Here is a 25929-nt window from a genome sequence, read left to right as displayed (position 1 = left end):
AAGAAATAATAAATAAGAAGGGTTTATGAATCAAATTATCTTATTTGAGGTTTGGTGTCACCAAGCTGTCAGTTCGTACCCTTAAAGCTTTTTCAATCAAAATAAAAAATTTACATTTCAGGTCCTTAAATATTTTAGGTCATCGCATTTCAGTCCGGTACTGTCGATTAACCAGGCCACACCCATAAAAAATATTATTTTTTAAAAATTTGATGTGACCGGTGGTTGGGGAGACGGGTGCCGCTGATAGGTAAGGCTGCACCGATTTTTAACTGTAGCTCCTTCCTAGATTCATAAATATTATTACCTTTATCCCATTTTAATATTTATTTAATTATTTTATATTATTTAAGTAAAGAAAAAGAGTTTACAAATATAATTATAGGTTCAATTACAAATACAAATCGGATCAATTAGAACTAAAACAAGAAATCAGAACAAAGCAGAGACAAACTAAAAATTAAAATATATTCGTACCTAAATCAGAATAAAATTGTAGAAATCTATACATAATAAAATTTAAACTCAAAATAATAACATTTACCCGTACCTAAGACCTTTAATATTGCATTATCTAACACTACTAAAACGTCATTGGTGAACTTTATTTGTTTAAATAATAAAGGGTTAATTGGAACCGTCACTAGTTAATTAATTGAGTGGGAATTTGTTACAATATAAAGTGGGGGCCAAACCGTCACCGTCACCAAAAAGTTCAAAATAAATAAATAATATTTTTATTAGTTTTCCACTTTTGTCCTTCCCATAGCTGTGAATCACTGTGGCTTCGTTTTCTTAACCTTTTGCCTATTTCCCCCCCTTGACACAGCATATTCCTTTCTCTCTCCCATCAAATAAAAACCTCTTTGAAAAAATAACGAAAGAATTTTTTTTTTTTGGAAAAAATAACCCTAATTTCCGTCTCCGTAATCTGAATCTCTTGATCTCCACATGCAATTTTCTTTCCTTGTCATTTAAGGTGCGTTCTTCACGTTTCATTTTCTTTGCATTTTCGGTTTTCTTTTTTATGAAATTTTTGATCCAAAAGAAAGAAAAAAAAAAAGAAGTTTGTTAAATTTTGCGGTTTTCAACTTTTTTTTTCTCGAAAATTTTGTTGATGTTTCCTGTTAAAGAATGTATTTAGAATTATTTACCTTTCTTTTTTTCGGTTGCATTTGATGAATTTGGAGTTAGCATTGCTTCTATTGATTACCTTCTTTCTTTTACGGCTATATTTTTTTTATTCATTTTCTAGGAACAAAGATTACTTCTATTAATTATAAAAAGGAAAAAAATTACCATTCATTGTACCGAATGTTAAATGAATTGCTTTAGTCATTTTTATTCAAAAATACATTGTTGGTTCCTTTGGCTTCTCAATTATTTATGCTTAGGTTTTGTACGTTTTTACTATTATCATTCTTCTTCTCATCAAAGGGTAATTCTATTTACTAAATGCTTCCTTGTTCTTAAATGGATCATAATTGAATTCTAATTGGATCATCATTTTTTTTTCTCTGTAGGTGCTTTTTTTCTCTAAGGGTGGTAAACTTTACCACCCAATTTGCTCAGTTCAGAAAAAAAAAAAAAACAAAAGGTTAAGGTTTCTGGATTGGGCATATAGCTGAAGTCCAAAGTATGCGGAATACTTGGTTGTTTTTCATGGATTTAGATGGAGGAGGGTCTCCATATATTTTTCCCATGGAGCCCTTTGTTTCTAATGGTTTGGGAGCTCACTTGTTTTCGCAGTTTAGTTCGTTTGTTGACAGCTCTTTGTACCATTCTAAACATTTGTATGTACCTGGTAGTCTCGCATTTCGAGAAGCTTTTAGTTGTATGTCGAAGTTTACAGGGGCTATACTGTTTTGGTTCTCTAGTATGTCAACTTCGAAGTTGAGTAGGGATATATCATCTGGTAATCAACGTGGTTTGGAATCTAGGAGTTGTGAATCTTCAGTTCTGGTTAAGCACATATTTTCTTGTAAGAATAATCTTGCCGGATATCGGTTTGCCTCTGATTCAAGAGGCCTATTTGCCACCCCTCTTGTTTTTGGTAAAATTTCGAGTTATGCAATGAGAAGCTTCTTTGGAGAAGCAGAAGCACTCCGACACATTCCTTTGCTATCATTAGCTGCAGCTTTGATACCACCATTAGACAACTTGTAAGGTTTTTTTATCTCACAAATTCCATTCTCTTTTACCTTTCTGTGTTATGTTTGTCTGTTCACATGGTTTTTGATTGAGCTGTTTGATTTAATGTGATCAGATCTTCAAAGGTACTACCTGTTCCACTTGATAACACTGAACTTCAAATGCAAGAACTCATGGATCGAAGGCCTTGTGAAGTTGGTCAAGGATGCGGCAGTCTATCTTTTCTAGATTTGAACCGGAGACGACATGCTATTGAACCCAGAACTGGCATTGAGTTCCCAACAATATTGGATAACATATTAGATACACAGAATAATTCTAGTTTAGCTTCTGAGGTAAAACATTGTGGGCATTGCTGCTGCTAGTCTGACATTCAGTAACCCACTTTGTATCAATCATCTGTGATATGCTTTTTTATCTGTTTCTCTTGCATCAGTTAAGCAGCCTATTTATATTTTAATATATTCACAATGTAGGTTTATGTGCTCTCTGGAAATTTATTTCTTTTTTAAAATGCTCTTAGCCATTTACTTTCCATGGTTGCTTAGATGCATTATGGACACCTTTGTTGAAAATTTAAACCAACTGATTTTAAAGTTTCCATAGGTTAGCCATGGAATTTGAATCACAAAACATCATTAGGTCAAACTTGAATAGTCACACCGGGGACTTGCATCACTTTAACATGATCTGGTCATTCTTTACATGTTGGCGGTTCTGGTTTCTTTTTACAATAACTTGGACTATGTCTCTATGCTTTTAGGTGCTTGTTGGTACTGGATCAAGAACCATGAAGATCATCAAAATTAAGTCTCTGAAGGTGTATGCATTTGGTTTTTGTAAGTGCTTGTGGATTTTGCTTCATTCCTCCTACCTTGTGTTATTAATGATGTGCTTTTCCTAGTGCTTCAACTACTTATTCTTGATTTTCCTTTCCCCTTATAGATATTCATCCATACTCTGTTTGCAAGAAATTGGGTGCAAAGTATGCCTCTATTCCAGTGGATGAACTGAACAAACACAATGAACTTTATCAGGATCTTCTTAGGTACTGAAGAATTTCCATGCTCAAGACGGTTAGTTTAGAAGTTTAACTGCTCCCAAATGCCAATCAAGGCTCTATTGAGGACTTGGAACATTCATAAACTGTGTGTTCAACTTCAAAGCCATGAGTTGGGACGGATTTCAAGCTCAGTCTTGTTTTCTTGTTCCCTTTTTGTCTATGCAGACTAAAGTCTTTTCTTTGCCTATTTTCTTATGGTGCTTTTTCTATATGTGTGCAGCGAGGATATTGGTATGACTGTAAGGCTAGTTGTTAACTGCAATGGGATGAAAGTCAATACAGTAAGAGAGTAAGTTCTTTTTCTCCATTTCTTGCACCTTTGAAGATTTTGTCAACTTAATACTCATAATTGCATGCCACTCACTTGGAAACTGCTTTATGTGAGAACAATAGATTGATTAGGTTCAAGGCTCTTGTGGTAAGACATACAAGTGTCTATCATTAATTTTCAGTTTGATGAGTGGCTTTAATGGCTTTTGTTGTGTATGTTGCAGTGCATTTGAAAAATCTCTTCGTGCTCGTTTAGTAAAGGTAAGCAATCGAAGTTGGTGCATTTTAATCCCCCCCCCTCCCCCTTCTACTATCTTCTTTCCTCTTTTATTGCTTTCATGGACGTGCTGGACTTTTAACAAACTTCTTAACTTACTACCAGACAAATCCCAACACTGATTATCGCTGCCTCAGTACATTCGGTTCCTACTTCACTCAAGATATTCCATTGCCTGCAGTAAATCCCCTTCATCTTTCATTTATCTTTGTTCTATTTGATCTAATGTAGCAGCAAGTCAACTTAACCCTACTGGATATTGCAGGGAACAATAATTGACTTTCAGCGGACAGCTGATGGACACCTAATTACCAAAAGTAAGTTTCTTTCTTGTTCTATTTAATCCCTTCTCCAACAGTAACAACTACTTCAATGAGATAATTATCTCAGGTAGTTTGTTTCATGGAAAATGAGTTAGACAAAGTTGGTATTTTCATTTTGGGAAAATATTGTATTAAGTATATATATTACATTCATCTTATAGTGAAAAATATATATTTGTGCAGTCGGAGGTAACCAGATTGGAGCAGTCCATAGCAAGGATTTATGCAGTAAGTAAACACTTAGAAGTGTGTTGATTAGCATTTTTCTCTACACTACAATTAACTTCAAAAGGTGGGGGTTCTAATATTAGCTATATGCCAGGGGCTTTCTTTGACATGTACATCGGCAATTTCCCAGTGTCGGAGCAAACAAAAGAAGACATTGGCCAGAACGTGGCAAACATTATAAGGAGATGCTGAAGTGGCTTGTTTTCCGTCGCCATTTTCTCAAATTTTAAATGAGCAAATGGCTAGTGGCATGAGGAACTCAAAATCTTTTATGGATGTTTATACGGGTACTTTAGAGGAAGTGGCTGATGAACACAAGCAATGGGACAACCAGAAAACTCAAATGTTCTATGGTTTTTGTTAGGGTAGTTTTAATTATTACTACATTCTTTGTAGATTTGGGGATAAACATCAGTTAAAAGAGATGTCCCTATTATATATTGTCATCATTTTTTTTACTACACGTAGTCAAGTTGTTATGTTTCTTGAGAAAACAATTAATTACTTTATCAAAACCAAATCAAATCGATAATTAAGAGGGAAAATGTTGCAGTTTATGTTTATTATACATATACGTATACAGACGCATATACATATATACATATACAGATGTCAAGATCAAAACAGAAGTGGTAAAATCAAGACTTTGATTTCAAATGTGGCCCTAAAAGCTAAGATATATCATGAAGGGTTTCATCTACTTCACTCGCCTTTAATGAATCCATCAATATACTGAACTACTTTGCAAAGGATGTATGTTAATTTTCCGTCTATATTTCCAGATACTTCTTTCCACAGGAAAAGCAAAATACTTCTTGACTTTATTTCCAACCAAGGATACGAATTTCCAGTCAATTTCATAGCCAATGTGAAATTGGTCAAATTTCCCTTATTCGAACCATACCAAGCAAATAATAAGTCACAAAATTTCATTATTTTTTTCTCATAGCTAACATAACATCACAATGTTATTTGTTATGAGCATTTGGAATGAAAAGCACTAAAGACATTACACAGGTTTTGGTCTAAAAGAGCCACAAAATCCAATCCAGTTTTAAGCATTATGAAAAAGAGGGTTTTTTTTTTGTTTTTTTTTTACAGGTAAAAGAATGAGAGGTGGAGCTATGAGGCAGGAGGAACCCCTCTTAATCTACCAAACAAATCACATCCTAATTTCTGAACACTAGATATTGCTTATTATTATTATTATTATTATCAAAAGTACAGTGATCATATTTAGTGTGCCTAAATACGGGCGAACCATCTTCCCCTCCGCACATCAACTTAACCTTCACATTTTGGCTCACTATATCTAATCCCTTCCCTTCCATCATCAAAAACCCAAAGCTGTGAATCAGAATTCTCACACCCTAAACCATTAGTCCCCTGTTTTAGATATTGAATTGTTTTCATGGGAATGACAAGACCATCTGCAGCCGCTCTTGTGGCATGGTTGGCTGTTTTGCTAGGGTATGTAGTGGTTGTTAATGGTGATAATTTTAGCTACAAGGAAGCTCTCACCAAGTCGCTCATTTTCTTGGAAGCACAAAGGTCAGGGAAACTCCCTCCCAATCATAGAGTAGCCTGGAGAGGTGATTCTTGTCTCAATGATGGCAAAGAAGCAAATGTGATGTACCCTCTTTTTTCTTTTTTTGCCTTCCATCTTAATTTGCATGCATCTTGATTATGATAGCTAGGTGCTTGAATTCATTCAGATGGACCTCGTTGGAGGATATTATGATGCTGGTGACAATGTGAAGTATGGGTTACCAATGGCCTTCACAGTCACCACCTTGGCATGGTCTGCAATTGTTTACAATTCCGAGTTAAAATCCGCCGGTGAGTTAGGAAATACTCAAGCTGCCATTCGATGGGGAACTGATTATTTCCTGAAAGCCGCTTGTAAACGTAACAAATTGTACGTGCAGGTAAAGTGATTAAACAACATACCAATTGTTTATTTATTTGTATCATACAGATGACTGCATTGTTTGATGATTTGTTTTTGTTTCTAAAAAAAGGTTGGTGACCCTGAAAAAGAACATCAATGTTGGGTAAGACCAGAGAATATGAAGCACCCAAGACCTGTTTTGGAAATCAATGAGAAGACACCTGGAACCGAGATTGCAGCTGAAACTTCAGCCGCATTGGCTGCTTCTTCTATAGTCTTTAGACGCATTGATCGTCCCTATGCACATCGTCTCCTTAACAAAGCCAAAATGGTACCTACATATGCTGTTTTAATTGTAAGTTTTAGACATGTTTGGTTATGCCTTTGTTGTTGTTGTTGGCAGCTTTTCAAATTTGCTAGAGAACACGAGGGATCTTTCGATGGAGAATGCCCCTTCTATTGCTCTTTCTCTGGCTATCATGTAAGCTAATTAAGTGTTTAGAGACATTTAGGGGTTTAGAGATTGATGTTGAATTGATGGGGGGTGGTGCAGGATGAGTTGTTGTGGGCGGCAGCATGGCTATACAGTGCCACACGCGACCGCACTTATTTCAAGTATGTCACAGAAGAAGCACTTCATGCAGTTGTGGATGAGTTTAACTGGGACCTCAAGTATGCTGGTGTCCAAATCCTCCTTTCTAAGGTCTCTCTCTCTTGCAACTATATACATTATTCTTCCATTTTATATGTTCGAATAATATCACCATTAATTATGTACAAAATGCAGTCTTTCTTTCAAGGTGGCCGTGATATGCAGGCCTACAAGGAGCACGCTGACAGTTTTATTTGTTCAGCCCTTCCTCAAAGTCCTTACCACAAAATTCCCATGACTCCAGCTGGTCTGGTTCATTTGAGAGATGGAGCCAACCTTCAGTATGCTACTGGAATTTCTTTCCTCTTCAGTATCTATGGCGATTTGCTTCAAAGGTTCAACCAAAAGGTCCAATGTGGAGACAAACGTTTTGACTCCACTCATCTCTTGGCTTTTGCAAAGCAGCAGGTACACGATTTTCCAATTCAATCGGATAGGGATGAGAAGGTGTAGTAGTTAAAAGATTTGATTGGAAACATTGCAGATGGACTACATATTAGGTCAAAACCCACAAGGAAGATCGTACATGGTTGGGTTTGGGAAGAATCCACCAAAACAAGCGCACCACCGGGGTGCCTCAATCCCATTATCGGATGCCAATTCGGAGGTGAACTGCCCCATGAGTTTCGTTCGTTGGTACAACAAAAATACACCCAATCCAAATGAGTTAACCGGCGCCATCCTAGGTGGACCTGACAACCATGACAATTTCAACGATGAACGCTGGTCATCCGTCTACACCGAGCCATGCACTTACATTAATTCTCTAGCAGTTGGGGCCTTGGCCAAGCTCACCCGCCCACTGCCTGTTAAATAACTCTTTACTTTTGCTTTTATTTTCCCACATGAATTTTGCCAAATTTTTAGCATGTACATACACTTGTCGTAAAGTATATATACAAAGTAGCTGCAACAGAATAAGGATACTGCGTAGATGTTCAAAATGTAAAGTTTTGAACATAGATGTAATTTTTGTAAAAAGAAAACAACTAATTGAGTTAAATTTTGAGTGGTATATACGTGAGTCATATAAATTAAATCCAACTACACCTTGCTACGCAATCCAGTGCTATAAAACACTGATAATCAAATTCAATACAAAAATTACACTAATACATGACTCATTTACTGAAATTCCATTTCTTTAAAGTAGGTTCAGACAATCCCAAAGACTCGATTAACTCTCTGCTCATTATCCCACTTCCTCCAATCTTCATTTTCTCCTTTATTCTTTCCCCCTTCCTCTATTCCTCATCATCTTCAGTGATTTTTTTATTTTATTAAATTTATTTTCATATTTTTTGAAAATATTTTAAAATTTTATATATTATTATTTCTTTCCAGCAAATTTTTTTATTTTTTTAAATTTATTATTATGTTTTTTTGAAAATATTTATGTATTTTTATATATTTCTTTGAATTTTTTACAACTAGGATCAAATTGAGATCATTTGTAAATTTTGAGGATTAATTTTTTAAAATTATGACTACATTGATATATGTTAAAACTTGAGGGATAAATTTACTATTATATCGATTTTTTTAACTGCCACATCAGTTTGTCATATGTGATTTTAACGAGAGTGGCCAAAATGACCGAACTATGTAACGCGAGTACTTAAATTGCAAATTTTTTTATTTTGGATGCCTAAAATGAAATTTTTTATACTTGGGTGACTATCTATTTTATTTACCCTATTTAATATAGGCATAATAACTTATTTGACCCTCCAACTTTATAAAAAAAAGTCATTTTTGCTCTCAATTTAATTTTCCGTCATTTTTAGCCTTTAAACTGGCTTTTTTGTCAAATCATCTCAAAATAAACGGAAAAGTTAATATTTTTTAACTTTGCTAACGTTGCATATACATGGATTGCCACGTGAATGAAACGTCAACATTTAATTAATTTTTTAAAATTCTAAAAACTATTTTTAAAATTAAAAATCATTAAAATTATTAAAAATTCTAAAAATATTTTTTTAAAATTTTAAAAAATTAAATAAACTTTAAAATTTTCATCTATTTTGGGGTGATTTGACAAAAAATATAAGTTTAAAGGCTAAAAATGACGAAAAATTAAATGAACAGCTAAAATGGTTTTTTTATAAAGTTGGAGGACGAAAAATAATATACAAATTTAATGAATATTACTATGCATGGACAGTTTTTTAAAAATGAAAAACTTTTTGTGAATTAATTCTACTCACTAATAAATATTAAAATTCAAATCTATGAAAAGAACTTTTACCTACAATAGGTTAATTATTAAATTAAAACATGCATCAAAGAGAATAAATTGGTACAATTGAGTTTTTCTCTCCAAATGGAAGAAGGAAATATTATTGCCAATCGGCAATCTTAATGCATAACTTTAATCCCTTGCACTGTTTTATTTAGAAAGTTAAAATATTAAAGAAGTCTTTTTAACTCTTTAGCTTTATTTTTTGGGAAACTCTTTTACTTTATTGTTTGATAAACTATCCAGTTGGTCACTAATTTTTAAAGTATTTTTATTTTAGTTATTAAAAATTATTTTTTTAATTTCATCACTCAACTGTTAGGAAATTTTTATTTTAGTCATCCAAGGCTTAAATCCTTAACGACGGCTTATACACACCAAATCATGTCCACATTATGTTTACACATTCATTTTGGTCACTAAAAATAATTTTTTTATAAGTCTTGATCCAGGTAAAAAAAAAAGATTAAAGTGAAACGATAGAAACTAATATAATGCATTAAAAATTTAACAATTTTGTTTATCCCATTTCCAAAATTCTAAACTTTTTTTTTTCAATTTTGAAATTTTAAATATCAAAACATCAAGATCAGTTAAGTCACTTGTTGAACCATGAGATTAAATGCACTAAGCCTAAAGTTGATCCAAGACGATGAATGTCAGTCCAATGCTCAAAGATTCAAAAGTTGTAATTTGGATATGTTTAGAACTTCTAGCCATAACACTTCTAAGTGTTTCAACCATATCTCGACCTTCACGACTCCATTTTGGGTGTACTTTATATCATCGAAAAGGGAATTGGAAGATCTATTCAATTATTGGAACACCAGTGCCAAAATACATCAAGAAAAAATTCAAAAGGAAAGAGAAAGTTACAAGTTTCACATTGATGGACAATTTTAATGCATTTTTGTATTTGGGGTCATATCTCCTAACATACTTGGAGTTGAAATTTTTACCATGAATGTACAATATGCATATCTTCAAATTTTTTATTTTACTTTTCCCATTTAGAGTCATTAATTTGGACAAAAGAAGTTATCAAATAACATGTGAAAAATGGTTTCAAAAGATGACAAAGAAATGAGCCTAAAAATTTATTACTAGCAAGACCTTTGCATTGTAATTTTTCAATTCCCAACCTTTTATAAATAGCCTTTAGTTTAGAATAGGAGGTATCTTGGAGTTGAGATCAATATAATTTCCTTGTTAGTGTTTATTTGTTTCTTTATCCTTGTAAAATCTCAAGTTTCTTATATATAATGTCTTTTTCATCTAAGTTTGAGTTGTTTAATTTGTTATGTTATTCTAAATTTTCAACGTTGAGGTGAAAGGGTGAAACTCTTAGCAAACATTAAGGTAAATTCTACACTCATCATTTGAGAAAAAATTAATTATTAGTCACTTGTCATAAACATACTTGTAAAGTAAGAGTTTTGAATTGTTATAGACAATAGATCACACAATGAATGCTTGGATAAATTAACCTTGGTTTGTTGTAGACATATAAAAATTGACATAATAAATATTTGAAATATTTTTTTGTAAGTTTTGAAGTTATCAAGTGATTATAATATCATAGTTATATTTTTAGACTGAACTTCAATAGTTGAATTGTAACACCCCTCACCCGTCTTTATTGCCAGAATCAGATTATGGGATGCTACAATAATTAATAGAACCAGAACATGTGAAATCAATTAAAAAATCCAATAAATCATGCTTTATTTCTTAAACATACAAACAAACATGGTTATCATAAAAATTCGAACTTAAATCAAGCTTACGAAAGCTCTAAAATTGAACCGGAATAAAAAAGGGACTTAATTAAAAAGTTAGCAAAAAGTGGGGAATAATCATAAAATAGTGTTACATGACCATGTGGCTAGGTCTTGTGACAAGATGAGGCCGTGTGGAGCTAGATAACATAGTCGTGTGAAACTAAAGCTACGTATAACAGGGTCACACGATCGTGTCGCTAGACCATTTAACAAACTGTGGTCGTGTGGACCTATTTGTAAAGTTTTGCAAACATTCATACGGTTGTGTAGCTAAGTCGTGTGAAAGACTGTCATCGTGTATACTCAAAATCACCCTGAACAAAAAAAAGAAGAAGCAAACGACCATGTCACTTACCCGTGTGTGACACATGACCGTGTGTTAGCTCGTGGGTGCCAAAATGTACCTTGTATAACAAGTCATACAATCAACTGTCTACTTAAACGTAAAGCATGCCATTAACCATTCATTTAACCAATTCAAAACACACCAAAATCATACCAAAATATGTCATTTGCCTAGTTCTAACCAATATGCCATAAGGCACCATCACTAACAACATTAAATGCTAAAATGCAACTTCATTTCCTACCAAGCTAGAATCAAGCAATTCACATGCCTAACATGCCATCCAACATCAATTTCCAAACATCATAAGTAAGTCACAAACCAATCTATTAACATACCATTTGACAACAAGTACCAACTCGCTTATTCAGCTAAAACATCCCATAATCAACAATCAAAATACTATACCATATCCATCAACCATCAACCATTAACCAAGTACCAAAATAACCATATATACATTTGACACTCAACCATTTCACATACCATGCTTGTACCTTCCCAAAAACAACTTCAAACCATTGTACCATCACATAACAATTTCAAACATGATTAAACACAACATTATATTAATAAGTCCACATATTTTATGAAATCCCAAAACACACTTTACATATACTAAACACTTATAGACACTTTAACTCCTAATACATGCCACATAACTGAAATAAAATGTTTTCAAAGTCTACCAAAAGGTGGCTAAATAGTGTAATCTTCAAGTTGATCCTATCACTAGGTTTCGCAATACAAAAACTATAGGAAAATAGGAAAACGAAACAGAGTAATAGGAAAACGAAACAGAGTATGCTTCAATTGAGCTTAGTAAGTTCATAGGTCAAAAACGATATAACATACCTTATAATCAATGTTTAAATAACAAAACAATTTACTAACATTTAACCCTGTCACCATAACCATATCAAAAGGTGAGTTCATCACATACAAGCCATATAGCCTTTCAATTAAACAAGTTGATTCAATACCAAGTAATGATATAATATCCATAAGCAAGAACACATTTTCAAGTTATTTATCCAGACTTTATCACCATACATCAATACTAGTCATTATATAATTTAACAATCACGATTCAACTCAATGAACTAATATGAACAGATACAGATATGCGGTTATCAACCCAAAACACGTCAGAATGCTCAAATGAGCTAATACAACCAAGAACATGCTTGGACACTAAGTGGCAAGTCCGTAGGCTTCACATCCTCCCCTAGAAATATGTCTGAACCACTATAAATATAACTCGGTAATCCGCAACAAATGCTAGATCTTGGTACATTTAATGTATATTAAAATATCATCTATCATCATCTCGACTCATATTAATCCCGTACAGTGCACTGAATAATCTATTGGCATGCTAGTTGTATCCTATCCTATGTTCATCCGGGCTCGGTACATATAACAATATAACACTTTCAATTAAATCCATTTTCTCACATTGTACCAATTTGTAACAATTTATATATATCAATAATCAAACATACCCACAATTCACAAATCAATATAAACATTACAAATCACACAAGACTATACCGTATGAACTTACTAGGGGCAACAACAAAGATAGGAGTGTCACAGACTAATATGAAATTCTCTTTTCCTCGATTATCTATCAGTTCTTGATCTATACAGTAATTTATTTCAATTTATCAGTCTCAATTACCTTAAAAAATTTAATTTAATGCATATGACTTCCTATTAACATTTTTCACAATTTCTCTAACTTTTTTCATTTTATTCAATTTAGTCCCTAAAATCGAAACAAGCTTATTTTTCACAAATAAGCCTAAAACCATGATGCCAAATTCATTTCCATCCCTCTACAGCTCATAAGTAATGAAATTTACAATAAATTCATACCAAATTCAACATATTATCTATTTAGTCCCTAAACTCAAAAACTATCCAAATTCACTTTACAAAATAGTCCTATTTCAACACCAAGCTTCAAACTCAACCATTAACATCCAAAAAGCTTTAAAAACAACAATGGTAACTTTTCAAAACTTTGACAGAATTACCTAGGCTAGCTAGATTAAGCTACAACAATATCAAAAACATAAAATTTACGAAAAACAGACCCAAATAAGACTTACATGCAAATGGCCAAACCTTTGAATCATTCAAACATTGCTTCAAAGATATTCTTTTTAATTTTTCGATGGAAAGATGAAAGTGATGAAGAATATCACTTTGTTTTTTTATTATTCTTTAATCATTTAAACCATGTAAATTATAACATATATATTATAATATGAACAAATGACTAACCAGCCATTAACATAATTATGGAAAAATTTTCATATAAAACCATCCAATAATACTTTTATACTCAATTAGGACTTATAAACTAATAGTGATTGACTTTTGAAATTTTTACGATTTAGTCCTTTTTCCTTAATTAATTATTCAAACACTAAAATTGTCGAATCAAAATTTAATACGACACCCTAATAACCTCTTAAATATTAATTAAATAATATTTATGAATTAAAACATTAGAATTGTGGACTTGAAACCATTGTTTCTGACACCACTGAAAATGGGCTGTTACATGAACTCTCATATTGCACCATCATTTATTTATGCATTCATTTGCTAAAATTTTGGACTTATTGGAAAATCATATTGGACACTCCTTTGGTGGACATATCTTTGCTTATGGATTCATATGCTTAATTCTTGGATATAAATTGCTAGATTATCTAATTGGAACCTCCATTTTTTGTGGATTCTAATTGAATAATAACATTGAATACTAAAATTTAATCTTAGTATGACACCAAGATTGGATCTTCTAACCTCATCACATTTTCTTCTAGGTATTTATTATTATTATTATTATTTCTAGTTAATTTCTTGCATTGATTTTTATTTTTATTTCTAGTGTTTCTTTCTCCTACTTTCATTTTCGACACTTATTCGAAAGTTAAGTGTTAAATATTAGTTCTAACATAATACTTGTAATCTTGAAAGTTCTAATCAATTTCCCTGTGGATTGACCTCAGACTCTTGAGATTTTATTACTTGATTCTAACCTGCACTTGGGTTGCAGACCTAAAAAGTGTCTGTCAAGTTTTTGGCACTATTGTTAGGGAGGTAATATTTAGATTAAAAGTTTATAAGTATTTTTTTTTCTTTATACATATATTGGTTGGTTCTAGCACCTATAGTATTTTTCTTTATTTCATCTCATTTTTTCTTCAAAAGGAATGCGTGTTTGGGGCCATGATTTTAATTCTCATCGTTAAGTGAGAAAGAATTGTGAAATTCTTGTTGGTAATTTGATTGAGAAACTTCTTCATTCACCTATCATGATGAAATTCCAAGAGCTCCAAAATGAGATTCGAAAAGTGCACACCATGCTTAAGTACTTGCAACCTCCTCAAAACTCAACACCTACTTGCTTTGTTTTACCTTTGAATGCAAATAAATTTTGGTTCAAGCCTAATATGATAACTTTACTTCCTAATTTCCATGGCTCAGAGTTTGAAAGTCCTTACTTACATCTTAAAGATTTTGAGAAGTATGTGCCACCTTTAATGATTTACTTTGTGCTAATGAAATTGATAAATTCAAATTATTTCTTTTTTCTTTAAAACATAAGGTGAAAATTTGGTTTAAAATTTTAAAACCTAGATCAATTGGCACATGGAAAGATATCTAAATTGAATTTTTAAAGAAAGTTTTTCCAACACAAAAAACCAATGCTTTTGAAAGACAAATTCAAAATTTCTTACAAAATTTAAATGAACCATTTTTCAATATTGGGAACGTTTCAAAGATTTGTTAAATTCTTTCCCACATCATGGTTTTGAAAATTGACAGACTTTTTATGAAGATTTAAATTCTGAAACTAAACAATTTGTTAAGACAATGTGTAATGAAGAGTTCTTTGATAAAGAACCTGAAGAGGAATTTGACTACATAGATCATTTGGTAAAAAATTCACAATCTTGACAAATAGTTAGCCTTTCTGAAGGTTCCATTAAATCAAATCCTGCTAATAATAAAAGAAAATATCACCTTAGTAAAAAAGATAATCTAAGTGCTAGGATGGCTAGTTTAACTAGAAAGGTTGAAGCCATGTAGCTTAGGAAAGTGCAAGAAGTTAAACTGATAAAAACTGAAGAAATTTATGGTATTTGTGAAATCATGGGACATTCCACTTTTCAAATAAATGTTGCATGATCAAGCGAATGTTGTGAAAGCATTCCAAAAACCCTTCAATTCTTGAATGCTCAATGATTAAAGAAATGTCTCATGACTTCACAAATACTACAAATTTCTTCAATTTTTACCGATTTAACTTCTTGTACTTTCCTAAGTTCTATGGCTTCAACCTTTCTAGTTAAACTAGCCATCCTAGCACTTAGATCATCTTCTTGATTAAGGTGATATTTTCCTTTACTATTAGTTAGATTCCATCTAATGGGAACTTCAATAGGGTTAACTATGTTCCAAGATTGTGAATTTTCTACTAAATGGTCTAGGTAGTCAAAGGCCTCTTTAGGTTCTTTATCAAGGAGCTCCCTATTACACATTGTTTCAATAAATTGTTTAGTTTTATGAGTTAAACCTTCATGAAAGAAACCTAAAGTCCGCCAATTTTCAAAACCATGATGTGGGCAAGAACTTAACAAATCTTTGAAACATTACTACTATAAGGAAGATTGGATAATCTGATACATCCCAATATCAAAATTCATGGAAAAGCCCTAGATTGAAGTGGAAGGGGAAAAAGGCTATGAAAACAAGGCAAATTATGCAACAACACTCTAATGCTATTTGAAAGAAGAGAGGAAAACCTTCTAAACAAGTGTAGATAGGGACACAAGTAAGCCAAACAAATTCTATTATAATAGATTATTGAAGTGCAAATTGATGCTAGATTACGTTTAATTTCAAAACCATGATGTGGGCAAGAACTTAACAAATCTTTGAAACATTATTACTATAAGGAAGATTGAATAATCTGATACATCCCAATATCAACATTCATGAAAAGGCCCTAGATTGAAGTGGGAGGGGAAAAATCTATGACAACAAGGCAAATTATGCAACAAAACTCTAATATTGTTTGATAGAAGAATGGAAAACCTTTTAAACAAGTGTAGATAGGGATACAAGCAAGCCAAATAGATTCTATTATAATAGATGATTGAAGTGAAAATTGATGCTAACTAACTTTTAATTTCAAAACCATGATGTGGGCAAGAACTTAATAAATCTTTGAAACATTACTACTATAAGAAAGATTGGATAATCTGATACATCCCAATATCAAAATTCATGGAAAGGCCCTAGATTGAAGTGGAAGGGGAAAAAGGTTGTGGCGACAAGACAAATTATGAACAACACTCTGATGCTATTCGAAAAGAAAGGGAAAAACCTTCTAAACAAGTGCATATAGAGACATAAGAAAGCCAAACAGATTCTATTATAATATATGATTGAAGTACAAATTGATGCTAGATTACTTTTAATTTCAAAACCATGATGTGGGCAAGAACTTAACAAATCTGTGAAACATTACTACTGTAAGGAAGATTGGATAATCTGATACATCCCAATATCAATATTCATAGAAAGGCCTTAAATTGAAGTGGAAGGGGAAAAAGGTTGTGACAACAAGGCAAATTATGCAACAACACTGTAATGTTGTTCGAAAAAAGATAGGAAAAAATTCTAAACAAGTGCAGATAGTGTAACAGCCTGATTTTTGACCCTAATCAGAACAGTGGTTTCGGGACCACAAATCCGAGTCTAAAAAAAATATTTTAGTATTATTTTCTGTGTCTGTGATATTTGAATTTGATTGTGTGAAATTTTCGTAAATTAATTTGACTATTTGTGTGTTTAATTTGATAAAAGGACTTAATTGCGTAAAATGTAAAAGTGGCTAGTTAATTGTTAAAGTACTTTATTGCTATGGTTTTTTCTAATGTGGGGTCCTTATGTTGATATTATACCAAATAAATTATGAGTGGACTATTATAGACAAATGTTAGTTGATTTTAAATGAATAAATAAAAGTTAAAATAGTAAATTAGGTATTTATATGTATTAAATAAAATAAAACATGAAAGTGGCCATGCATTTGGCTTTGTTTTGCCGAAAATTGAAGAACAAAGAGCACCTTTGGTGTTTTAAACATTCGGCAGTTAGGAAGCTAAAATTTGGTATGTATTTTGCTTGGCTTTTGATAATTTTTGCGTTTCTGAGATCGTTGCTTAGTATACTTTAAAACCCATGTCTTAATTTTGTGAATTGTGGATAATTTTGAAATGTGCCATTGATGAATGCTTGAGTTTTATGATGTTAATAGGTGGAAAATAAATATATGTTGTTAGATTTTCATGTTATAATTAGTAATTTTTGATAAAAATGTGTATGAAGGACTAAATTAAGAAAATATTAAATTGAGGGACTAGAATGTGAAATAAATGACATGCAAGGACCTATATGAGATTAGGAGTATTCGGCCATACTATAGTAAAATTAATTTGGAATATTTTGTGTTTTGTGCAAAAAAAGGACTAAATTATGAAAAATGTAAAATGTTAGGGGCAAAATTGTAATTTTCCCATTTATGTGAACTTAGGCTAAATTTGATGGAATAATGTTTAAATAAGTTTAATTTGAATTTATTTAGATCAAGAATTAAAGAAGTCGAATTTCGATTGGGGAAAAACAAAAGTAGTCGAATAGTCGAACGTCTCCGTCTATATCCGAGGTAAGTCTATTAGCTATTTAATGATATTAAATTAGTATATATTTATGTATATCGATTGTAGTTGTTGTTGAGCTTTAATTTGAAGTAATTTTATTGAATAAATTAGAATTATAAATGGTATATATATGTGTATAAAGTGTTCGAATATATATATGCTTATATAAATTTTTGAATTAAGTTAAAGTAGGAATGCTATAAAAGCATATATATTTATATATGTATCTATATGAATATGTTCTGAATTTAATTGATTGTTTGAAGGTTATATATATACACATAAGATTCGAATATGAGAAAATAAACACATGTATAAATTCTTGCTTTGATAAAAGGTACGTATTATACTCATGTATACATGGATTTTCGAATATACATATATATATGTAAAAAAAAACTTTGGGTTTGATTAGTGATATGTTTATTGTAATTGTATAGGTAAATTTTTTAAATAAGGTGATTATATGTGAGATGGAACATTTATATATATAATTAAGTATTGATTATATTATAAGATATGAATGTTAAGCATGTATATATAGTTTTGAATATGTATGGATGTACGTAAATATGTTTTCATATTGAGCTTAGATACAAATATATATACATATATATATTATGCTCGAATAGGTGTGTATACATAAGTACATGTAAATTATTTGTATTAAATTTAGTTAAGTATATTTATATATACATGAATAAGTTGTGAACTTAGGTAAAGGCAAAAATGTATATATATAAATTCATATAGGTTCGAATATAAATAAACATACTTTTATGGGCTTTTAATTTTTATTTAAAAGGTATAAATGTTAAATATGTATACGGGAGTTTGAACATATATCTATATGTACATTTGTGTACAAGTTTTTAGATTGAATTAAAGACATAAAAGTTTATGTTTTTATAAATGAGGTTCGAATATATATTTATATAATTATAAGTTATTAGTACTTGATTTGGATTGAAAATATGATTTGCAAACTCATTTATGTTTGAGCATGGACTACGGTGAATATGTGTTTGCTGTTAATAAATATTTGAGGAATTATTCTGTATATGAGAAATTGAGATTTTCAGGTTTTAAAACCTAGCAGGCTAAGTGCCGGTGATCTAAATCAGGCTATAAGCCTAGCAGGCTAAGTGCCGGTGATTTGAACCAGGCTATAAGCCTAGCAGGCTAAGTGCTGGTGATCTGAATCAGGCTATAAGCCTAGCAGGCTAAGTGCCGGTGAACTGGATTAGGCTATAAGCCTAGCATGCTAAGTGCTGGTGATCTGAATCAGGCTTTAAGCCTAACAAGCTAAGTGCCAGTGACTCTGTTTATATTAAGTGATTATTTGCATTGGGTATATATATGATTTTGGTTATATGAAATGGATAAATATATGAAAATTTGTTTCTAAGTATTTGATGAGCATATAAACGTTTGAATCTTTGTGTTTAGTGAGTATATATATATGTTGGTTATCATGAAATTGTTGGATATATATATGTGTATGCACTCGACATATGTGGTTTATAGTAAAAATATATATGTGCATTCGGCACATGTGGTTGATAAGAATAAGTATATGCTTTTGGCATATGTATTTGAATAATATATATATGCATTCGATGAAGTGCAAGCGATAAGCACATATATGCATTTAGATATGTGCAAGTGATAAATACATATATACATTTAGTTATAATAAGTGTATATACATTTGGAGCTAATATTTGTTAAGCATATATGTATATAAGCATTCGGTTATTCATGTTTATGGTGAATTTACATTCGGTTTTAAGAGTTGATAATTAAGTATGCTTTTGACTATATGTAATAGTTAACATATATAGTATTTGCGAATTCATTAAGTGTATCAGGAAATTACATAATTATTTTTATAATTTCTGTTATGCTATAGACTTACTAAGCTATAAAAGCTTACTTTGTTTGTTCATGTCTTTCTGATTTTTAGACTTAAGATCAAGCTTCAAGCTCGGGGATTGTCAGCATGTTCATCACTCTATCTACTGTCTCGGTATTAAACTGTTTAAAATTTAACTTTGGCATGTACAGGCTAGATAATTATTTTGGAAAGTCGTACTTTGATATATTGTATATGAAATTAATAGCCATACGAAAATGGCTTATTTTCTTATGGTTTAACGGGATCAAAATGTTATGTTTTGCTTTAAAAAGGTTAAAGTAGAATTTATAATTATACTTACTTAAAATTTGGCTAAGCTTAATATATTTCCATTTATATATATACAATGCTTATATTTTGATTTAGAAATAGTTGATTTAAACATGTATTCAAACGAATTGCATATCAATGTTAAATTCTTGAATTCTATTGAACGTTTGTATTGAGGTATGTTTTGTTCAGTAATGCCTCGTAACCCTAGTCCGGCGACGGATAAGGGTTAGGGGGTGTTACATTTGATTGGTATCAGAGCCACGGTTTAGTCGATTCTAGGACTAACGTAGTGCGTGTGAGTCTAGCTGTACATGCCATAATTTATATTTCGATAGTGTGATGACTTCTTACATCTAAAAATATGATTTCATACAGTAATGGATCCCGATTGAGCTGTAGCTGATGACGTTGAAAGTATAGCGCCTGCTCCTGCGCAAGAGGCAGTGCCAGTTGATTCTCAGCCTACCTCGAGTAACCAAGAGGGGGAGGCAAAGAAAGCCTTCTACCAAATGATGAATGATTGGTTTACACAAATATATTCGAACTAATCAGGCTGTGCAATAACTCCCACCTCAGAATAATCCGTCTCTGATACCTGTGATACCTTTGATGATTGATCCGGTGAGACTAAGTAAGCCTCCTATTGATAAAATTAAAAAAAAACGGGCTAAAGAGTTCAGGGCCACAGTTAATGATGATGCTGAGTGGGTTGAGTGGGTTGAATTTTGGCTTGATAACACTATCTGTGTATTTGAAGAACTGTAATGTACATCCGAGGAATGTTTGAAATGTTCCATATATTTGTTACGTGATTCTGCCTATCATTGGTGGAATACTTTAGTGTCGATTGTACCGAAAGAGTGTGCCACCTGGGAATTCTTTCAGAAGAAGTTCCGCAAGAAATATATTAGTCAGAGATTCATTGATCAGAAACGTAAAGAGTTTCTTGAACTTAAACAGGGTCGTATGACTGTTACTGAATATGAGCGGAAATTTGTGCGACTTAGCAGATATGCCGAGAGTGTGTGACTACCGAAGCTATTATGTGTAAGAGATTTGAAGATGGGTTGAATAAAGACATTAAACTGTTAGTTGACATACTTGAGATAAAAGAGTTTTTGATACTTGTTGAACGAGCTTGCAAAGCTGAAGAGCTTAGGAAAGAAAAGAGAAAAGCTGACTTTGAAGCTAGAGATTCTCGAAAAAGAACATTCAGTAAATCATTTTAATCGACCTCAAAGAAATCCAGAGATGATCATATCGATCTAAAGCTACTGCAAGCTCTTCTAGATGAGATTGAGGTCGATCTCCTGTGAGTTCACGAGCCACTTCAGCTGCTAGTGTTGGCAATGTTCAACAAAATAGATCCGAGTGCAAGCATTATGGAAAATGGCATCCTGGAGATTGTAGATTGCATGATCGGTCTTGTTTTAAGTGCAGATCGAAGGATCATTTTATTCGGGAGTGTCCGATGTTAGCTAAAAAAAACACTGTACAGAATACCAGACCGAGTAATATGTCAGTGCGAGGTAGACCACCCAGGCATACAGGTAATGTAAGTGGCAGTCGAAGAGGGAAGAAAGATACGACAGTTTGATCTGAAGCTCGTGTACCTGGCAGAGCATATGCTAAACGCGCTCAAGAGAAGGCTTCTTCCCTAGATGTCATTGCCGGTACTTTCATTCTTTATGAAACTAATGTTATTGCATTGATTGATCCTGGTTCAACTCATTCATATGTGTGTGAAACTTTAATATTCAGTAAGACTTTGCTTGTAGAGTCTACTGAGTTTATAATTAAAGTGTCGAACCCTCTGGGCCGGCGTGTTTTGGTTAACAAAGTGTGCAAGAATTGTCTGTTGATGATTTGATATTCATGTTTTCCTGTTCATTTGATGTTGTTGCCATTCAACGAGTTTGATATTATTATGGGTATAGACTGGTTAACTTTACACGATGCTGTGGTAAATTGTAAAAGGAAGACTATTGACTTGAGATGTCTGAATGATAAGATTTTTCGGGTTGAATCTAATGATTTGAATGGTTTACCAACTGTGATATCTTCGATGTTAGCTCTGAAGTATGTGAGAAAGGGCTGCCAAAATTACTTTGCATATGTGATTGTAACTTACTTTGCATATGTGATTGATAGTAAAGTGACTGACACAGAAAGATTTGAATCTGAGACAGTGTCGATGGTTAGAATTGCATAAAGATTACGACCTCGTGATTGATTATCATCCAAGAAAAGCTAAGGTTGTCGCTGATGCTTTAAGTCGAAAATCACTGTTTGCTTTGTGTGCAATGAATGCACATATAGTTATGTCTGATGATGATATGATAATAGCTGAGTTGAAAGCAAAACCGTTATTTGTGCAACAGATTTGTGACGCTCAGAAAGCCAATGAGGATTTAATTACAAAACGGGCTCAGTGTGATTCAAATGTTGATTCAGAGTTTTTGGTTGATGTTGAGAATTGTTTGAGATTTAGAAACCGATTATGTGTTCTGAAAAAAATTCAGAGTTAATTCAGATGATCTTGAATGAAGCTCATAATAGTCGATTATCCATTCATCCAAGTAACATGAAAATGTATAATGATCTAAACATCACTATTGGTGGCGCGGTATGAAACAAGACATTTCTGACTTTGTTTCGAAGTGTTTAATATGTCAGCAAGTAAAAGCCGAGCATCAGGTACCTTCAGGGTTGCTTCAACCGATCATGATACCTGAATGAAAATGTCATAGAGTCACGATGGATTGTGTATCTGGTTTACTATTGACACCGACCAAGAAAGATGCTATTTGGGTTGTAGTGGATAGATTGACTAAATCGACACATTTTTTATTTTTTTTCCAGTTCGCACAAATTATTCACTTGGTAAGCTAGCTGAGTTGTATGTTTCTCAGATTGTGAGGTTGCATGGTGTACCTATTTCTATTGTTTCGAACAGAGACCTGAGGTTCACATCACAGTTTTGGAAGAAACTGCAAGATGCTTTAGGTACGAAACTACACTTCAGTACAACTTTCCATCCGTAAATAGATGGTCAGTCTGAACGAATTATTCAGATACTTGAGGATATGTTGAGTGTTGCATTCTCAAGTTTGAAGGTACGTGGGAACGATACTTACCTTTGATTGAATTTACATATAATAATAGCTTTCAGTCGATCATCAAAATGGCACATTACAAGACTTTGTACGGTCGTAAATGTCGTACACCATTGTATTGGACCAAGCTTAGCGAGAATAAGATACACAGGATTGATTTAATTAAAGAAACTGAACAGAAAGTGAAAGTGATTCGAGATAGTCTGAAAGCAACATCGGATCATCAGAAATCATATGTAGACTTGAAAAGAAAGGATATAGAGATTCAGATTGGGGATAAAGTGTTTTTAAAAAGTCTCGCCGTGGAAGAAAATGCTAAGATTCAGTCGTAAAGGCAAATTGAGTCCGAGATTCATTAGACCTTATGAGATTATAGAGCTTATTGGGCCGATTGCTTATAGATTGTTGTTGCCACCGGAGCTAAAAAAAATTCACAATGTATTTCATGTTTCAATGCTTCGTAGATACCAATCTGATCTTTCACATGTGATTAGTCCGTTAGAAATTGAAATTAAATTTGATATGTCATATGAAGAAGAACCGATTCGTACTTTGGCTCGTGAAGTTAAAGAGTTACGAAACAAGAGAATTCCATTAGTTAAAGTACTGTGGCTTAAACACGGAGTCGAAGAAACAACTAGGGAACCTGAGGATACAATAAAATAGCGTTATCCAAACCTATTCACCCGTAAGATTTTCGGGGACGAAAATCCCTAAGGGGGGAGAGTTGTAACAGCCTGATTTTTTACCCTAATCAGAACAGTGGTTTCGGGACCACAAATCCGAGTCTAAAAAAATATTTTAGTATTATTTTCTGTGTCTGTGATATTTGAATTTGATTGTGTGAAATTTTCGTAAATTAATTTGACTATTTGTGTGTTTAATTTGATAAAAGGACTTAATTGCGTAAAATGTAAAAGTGGCTAGTTAATTGTTAAAGTACTTTATTGCTATGGTTTTTTCTAATGTGGGGTCCTTATGTTGATATTATACCAAATAAATTATGAGTGGACTATTATAGACAAATGTTAGTGAATTTTAAATGAACAAATAAAAGTTAAAATAGTAAATTAGGTATTTATATGTATTAAATAAAATAAAACATGAAAGTGGCCATGCATTTGGCTTTGTTTTGCCGAAAATTGAAGAACAAAGAACACCTTTGGTGTTTTAAACATTCGGCAGTTAGGAAGCTAAAATTTGGTATGTATTTTGCTTGGCTTTTGATAATTTTTACGTTTCTGAGATCGTTGCTTAGTATACTTTAAAACCCATGTCTTAATTTTGTGAATTGTGGATAATTTTGAAATGTGCCATTGATGAATGCTTGAGTTTTATGATGTTAATAGGTGGAAAATAAATATATGTTGTTAGATTTTCATGTTATAATTAGTAATTTTTGATAAAAATGTGTATGAAGGACTAAATTAAGAAAATATTAAATTGAGGGACTAGAATGTGAAATAAATGACATGCAAGGACCTATATGATATTAGGAGTATTCGGCCATACTATAGTAAAATTAATTTGGAATATTTTGTGTTTTGTGCAAAAAAAGGACTAAATTATGAAAAATGTAAAATGTTAGGGGCAAAATTGTAATTTTCCCATTTATGTGAACTTAGGCTAAATTTGATGGAATAATGTTTAAATAAGTTTAATTTGAATTTATTTAGATCAAGAATTAAAGAAGTCGAATTTCGATCGGGGAAAAACAAAAGTAGTCGAATAGTCGAACGTCTCCGTCTATATCCGAGGTAAGTCTATTAGCTATTTAATGATATTAAATTAGTATATATTTATGTATATCGATTGTAGTTGTTGTTGAGCTTTAATTTGAAGTAATTTTATTGAATAAATTAGAATTATAAATGGTATATATATGTGTATAAAGTGTTAGAATATATATATGCTTATATAAATTTTTGAATTAAGTTAAAGTAGGAATTCTATAAAAGCATATATATTTATATATGTATCTATATGAATATGTTCTGAATTTAATTGATTGTTTGAAGGTTATATATATATATATACACATAAGATTCGAATATGAGAAAATAAACACATGCATAAATACTTGCTTTGATAAAAGGTACGTATTATACTCATGTATACATGGATTTTCGAATATACATATATATATGTAAAAAAAAAAACTTTGGGTTTGATTAGTGATATGTATATTGTAATTGTATAGGTAAATTTTTTAAATAAGGTGATTATATGTGAGATGGAACATTTATATATATAATTAAGTATTGATTATGTTATAAGATATGAATGTTAAGCATGTATATATAATTTTGAATATGTATGGATGTACGTAAATATGTTTTCATATTGAGCTTAGATACAAATATATATACATATATATATTATGCTTGAATAGGTGTGTATACATAAGTACATGTAAATTATTTGTATTAAATTTAGTTAAGTATATTTATATATACATGAATAAGTTGTGAACTTAGGTAAAGGCAAAAATGTGTATATATATAAAAATTCGTATAGGTTCGAATATAAATAAACATACTTGTATGGGCTTTTAATTTTTATTTAAAAGGTATAAATGTTAAATATGTATACGGGAGTTTGAACATATATCTATATGTACATTTGTGTACAAGTTTTTAGATTGAA

General features: G+C 31.9%; 2 protein-coding genes across 3 annotated transcripts; both read left to right on the top strand.

Annotated features, from left to right (window-relative positions):
• The first annotated feature begins 761 nt into the window (after nucleotides 1-761).
• On the top strand, nucleotides 762-4852 carry LOC107901022 (fatty-acid-binding protein 2). Of its 2 annotated transcripts, none has more exons than XM_016826838.2 (11): nucleotides 762-979; nucleotides 1524-2162; nucleotides 2267-2486; nucleotides 2915-2990; nucleotides 3097-3199; nucleotides 3435-3503; nucleotides 3709-3745; nucleotides 3867-3941; nucleotides 4027-4078; nucleotides 4268-4312; nucleotides 4407-4852. In XM_016826838.2, the coding sequence occupies exons 2-11, from the start codon at nucleotides 1639-1641 to the stop codon at nucleotides 4502-4504; spliced, it is 1299 nt and encodes a 432-aa protein (XP_016682327.1). In that variant the 5' UTR covers nucleotides 762-979; nucleotides 1524-1638; the 3' UTR covers nucleotides 4505-4852. The 2 variants fall into 2 exon arrangements, with proteins under 2 accessions (XP_016682327.1, XP_040951791.1); XM_041095857.1 differs by lacking the exon at nucleotides 762-979 and adding an exon at nucleotides 1308-1438.
• A 601-nt stretch (nucleotides 4853-5453) lies between these two features.
• LOC107901023 (endoglucanase 16) lies at nucleotides 5454-7893 on the top strand. Its single transcript, XM_016826839.2, has 7 exons — nucleotides 5454-5939; nucleotides 6028-6240; nucleotides 6334-6534; nucleotides 6607-6684; nucleotides 6757-6906; nucleotides 6991-7263; nucleotides 7340-7893. The coding sequence occupies exons 1-7, from the start codon at nucleotides 5724-5726 to the stop codon at nucleotides 7670-7672; spliced, it is 1464 nt and encodes a 487-aa protein (XP_016682328.2). The 5' UTR covers nucleotides 5454-5723; the 3' UTR covers nucleotides 7673-7893.
• Nucleotides 7894-25929: the final 18036 nt, after the last annotated feature.

Source organism: Gossypium hirsutum, chromosome D06 (genome assembly GCF_007990345.1).
Source record: "Gossypium hirsutum isolate 1008001.06 chromosome D06, Gossypium_hirsutum_v2.1, whole genome shotgun sequence".
Lineage (NCBI taxonomy): Eukaryota > Viridiplantae > Streptophyta > Magnoliopsida > Malvales > Malvaceae > Gossypium > Gossypium hirsutum.
The sequence above is the reverse complement of the archived record's forward strand: the minus strand, read 5'-3'. Positions and strand labels throughout refer to the sequence as shown.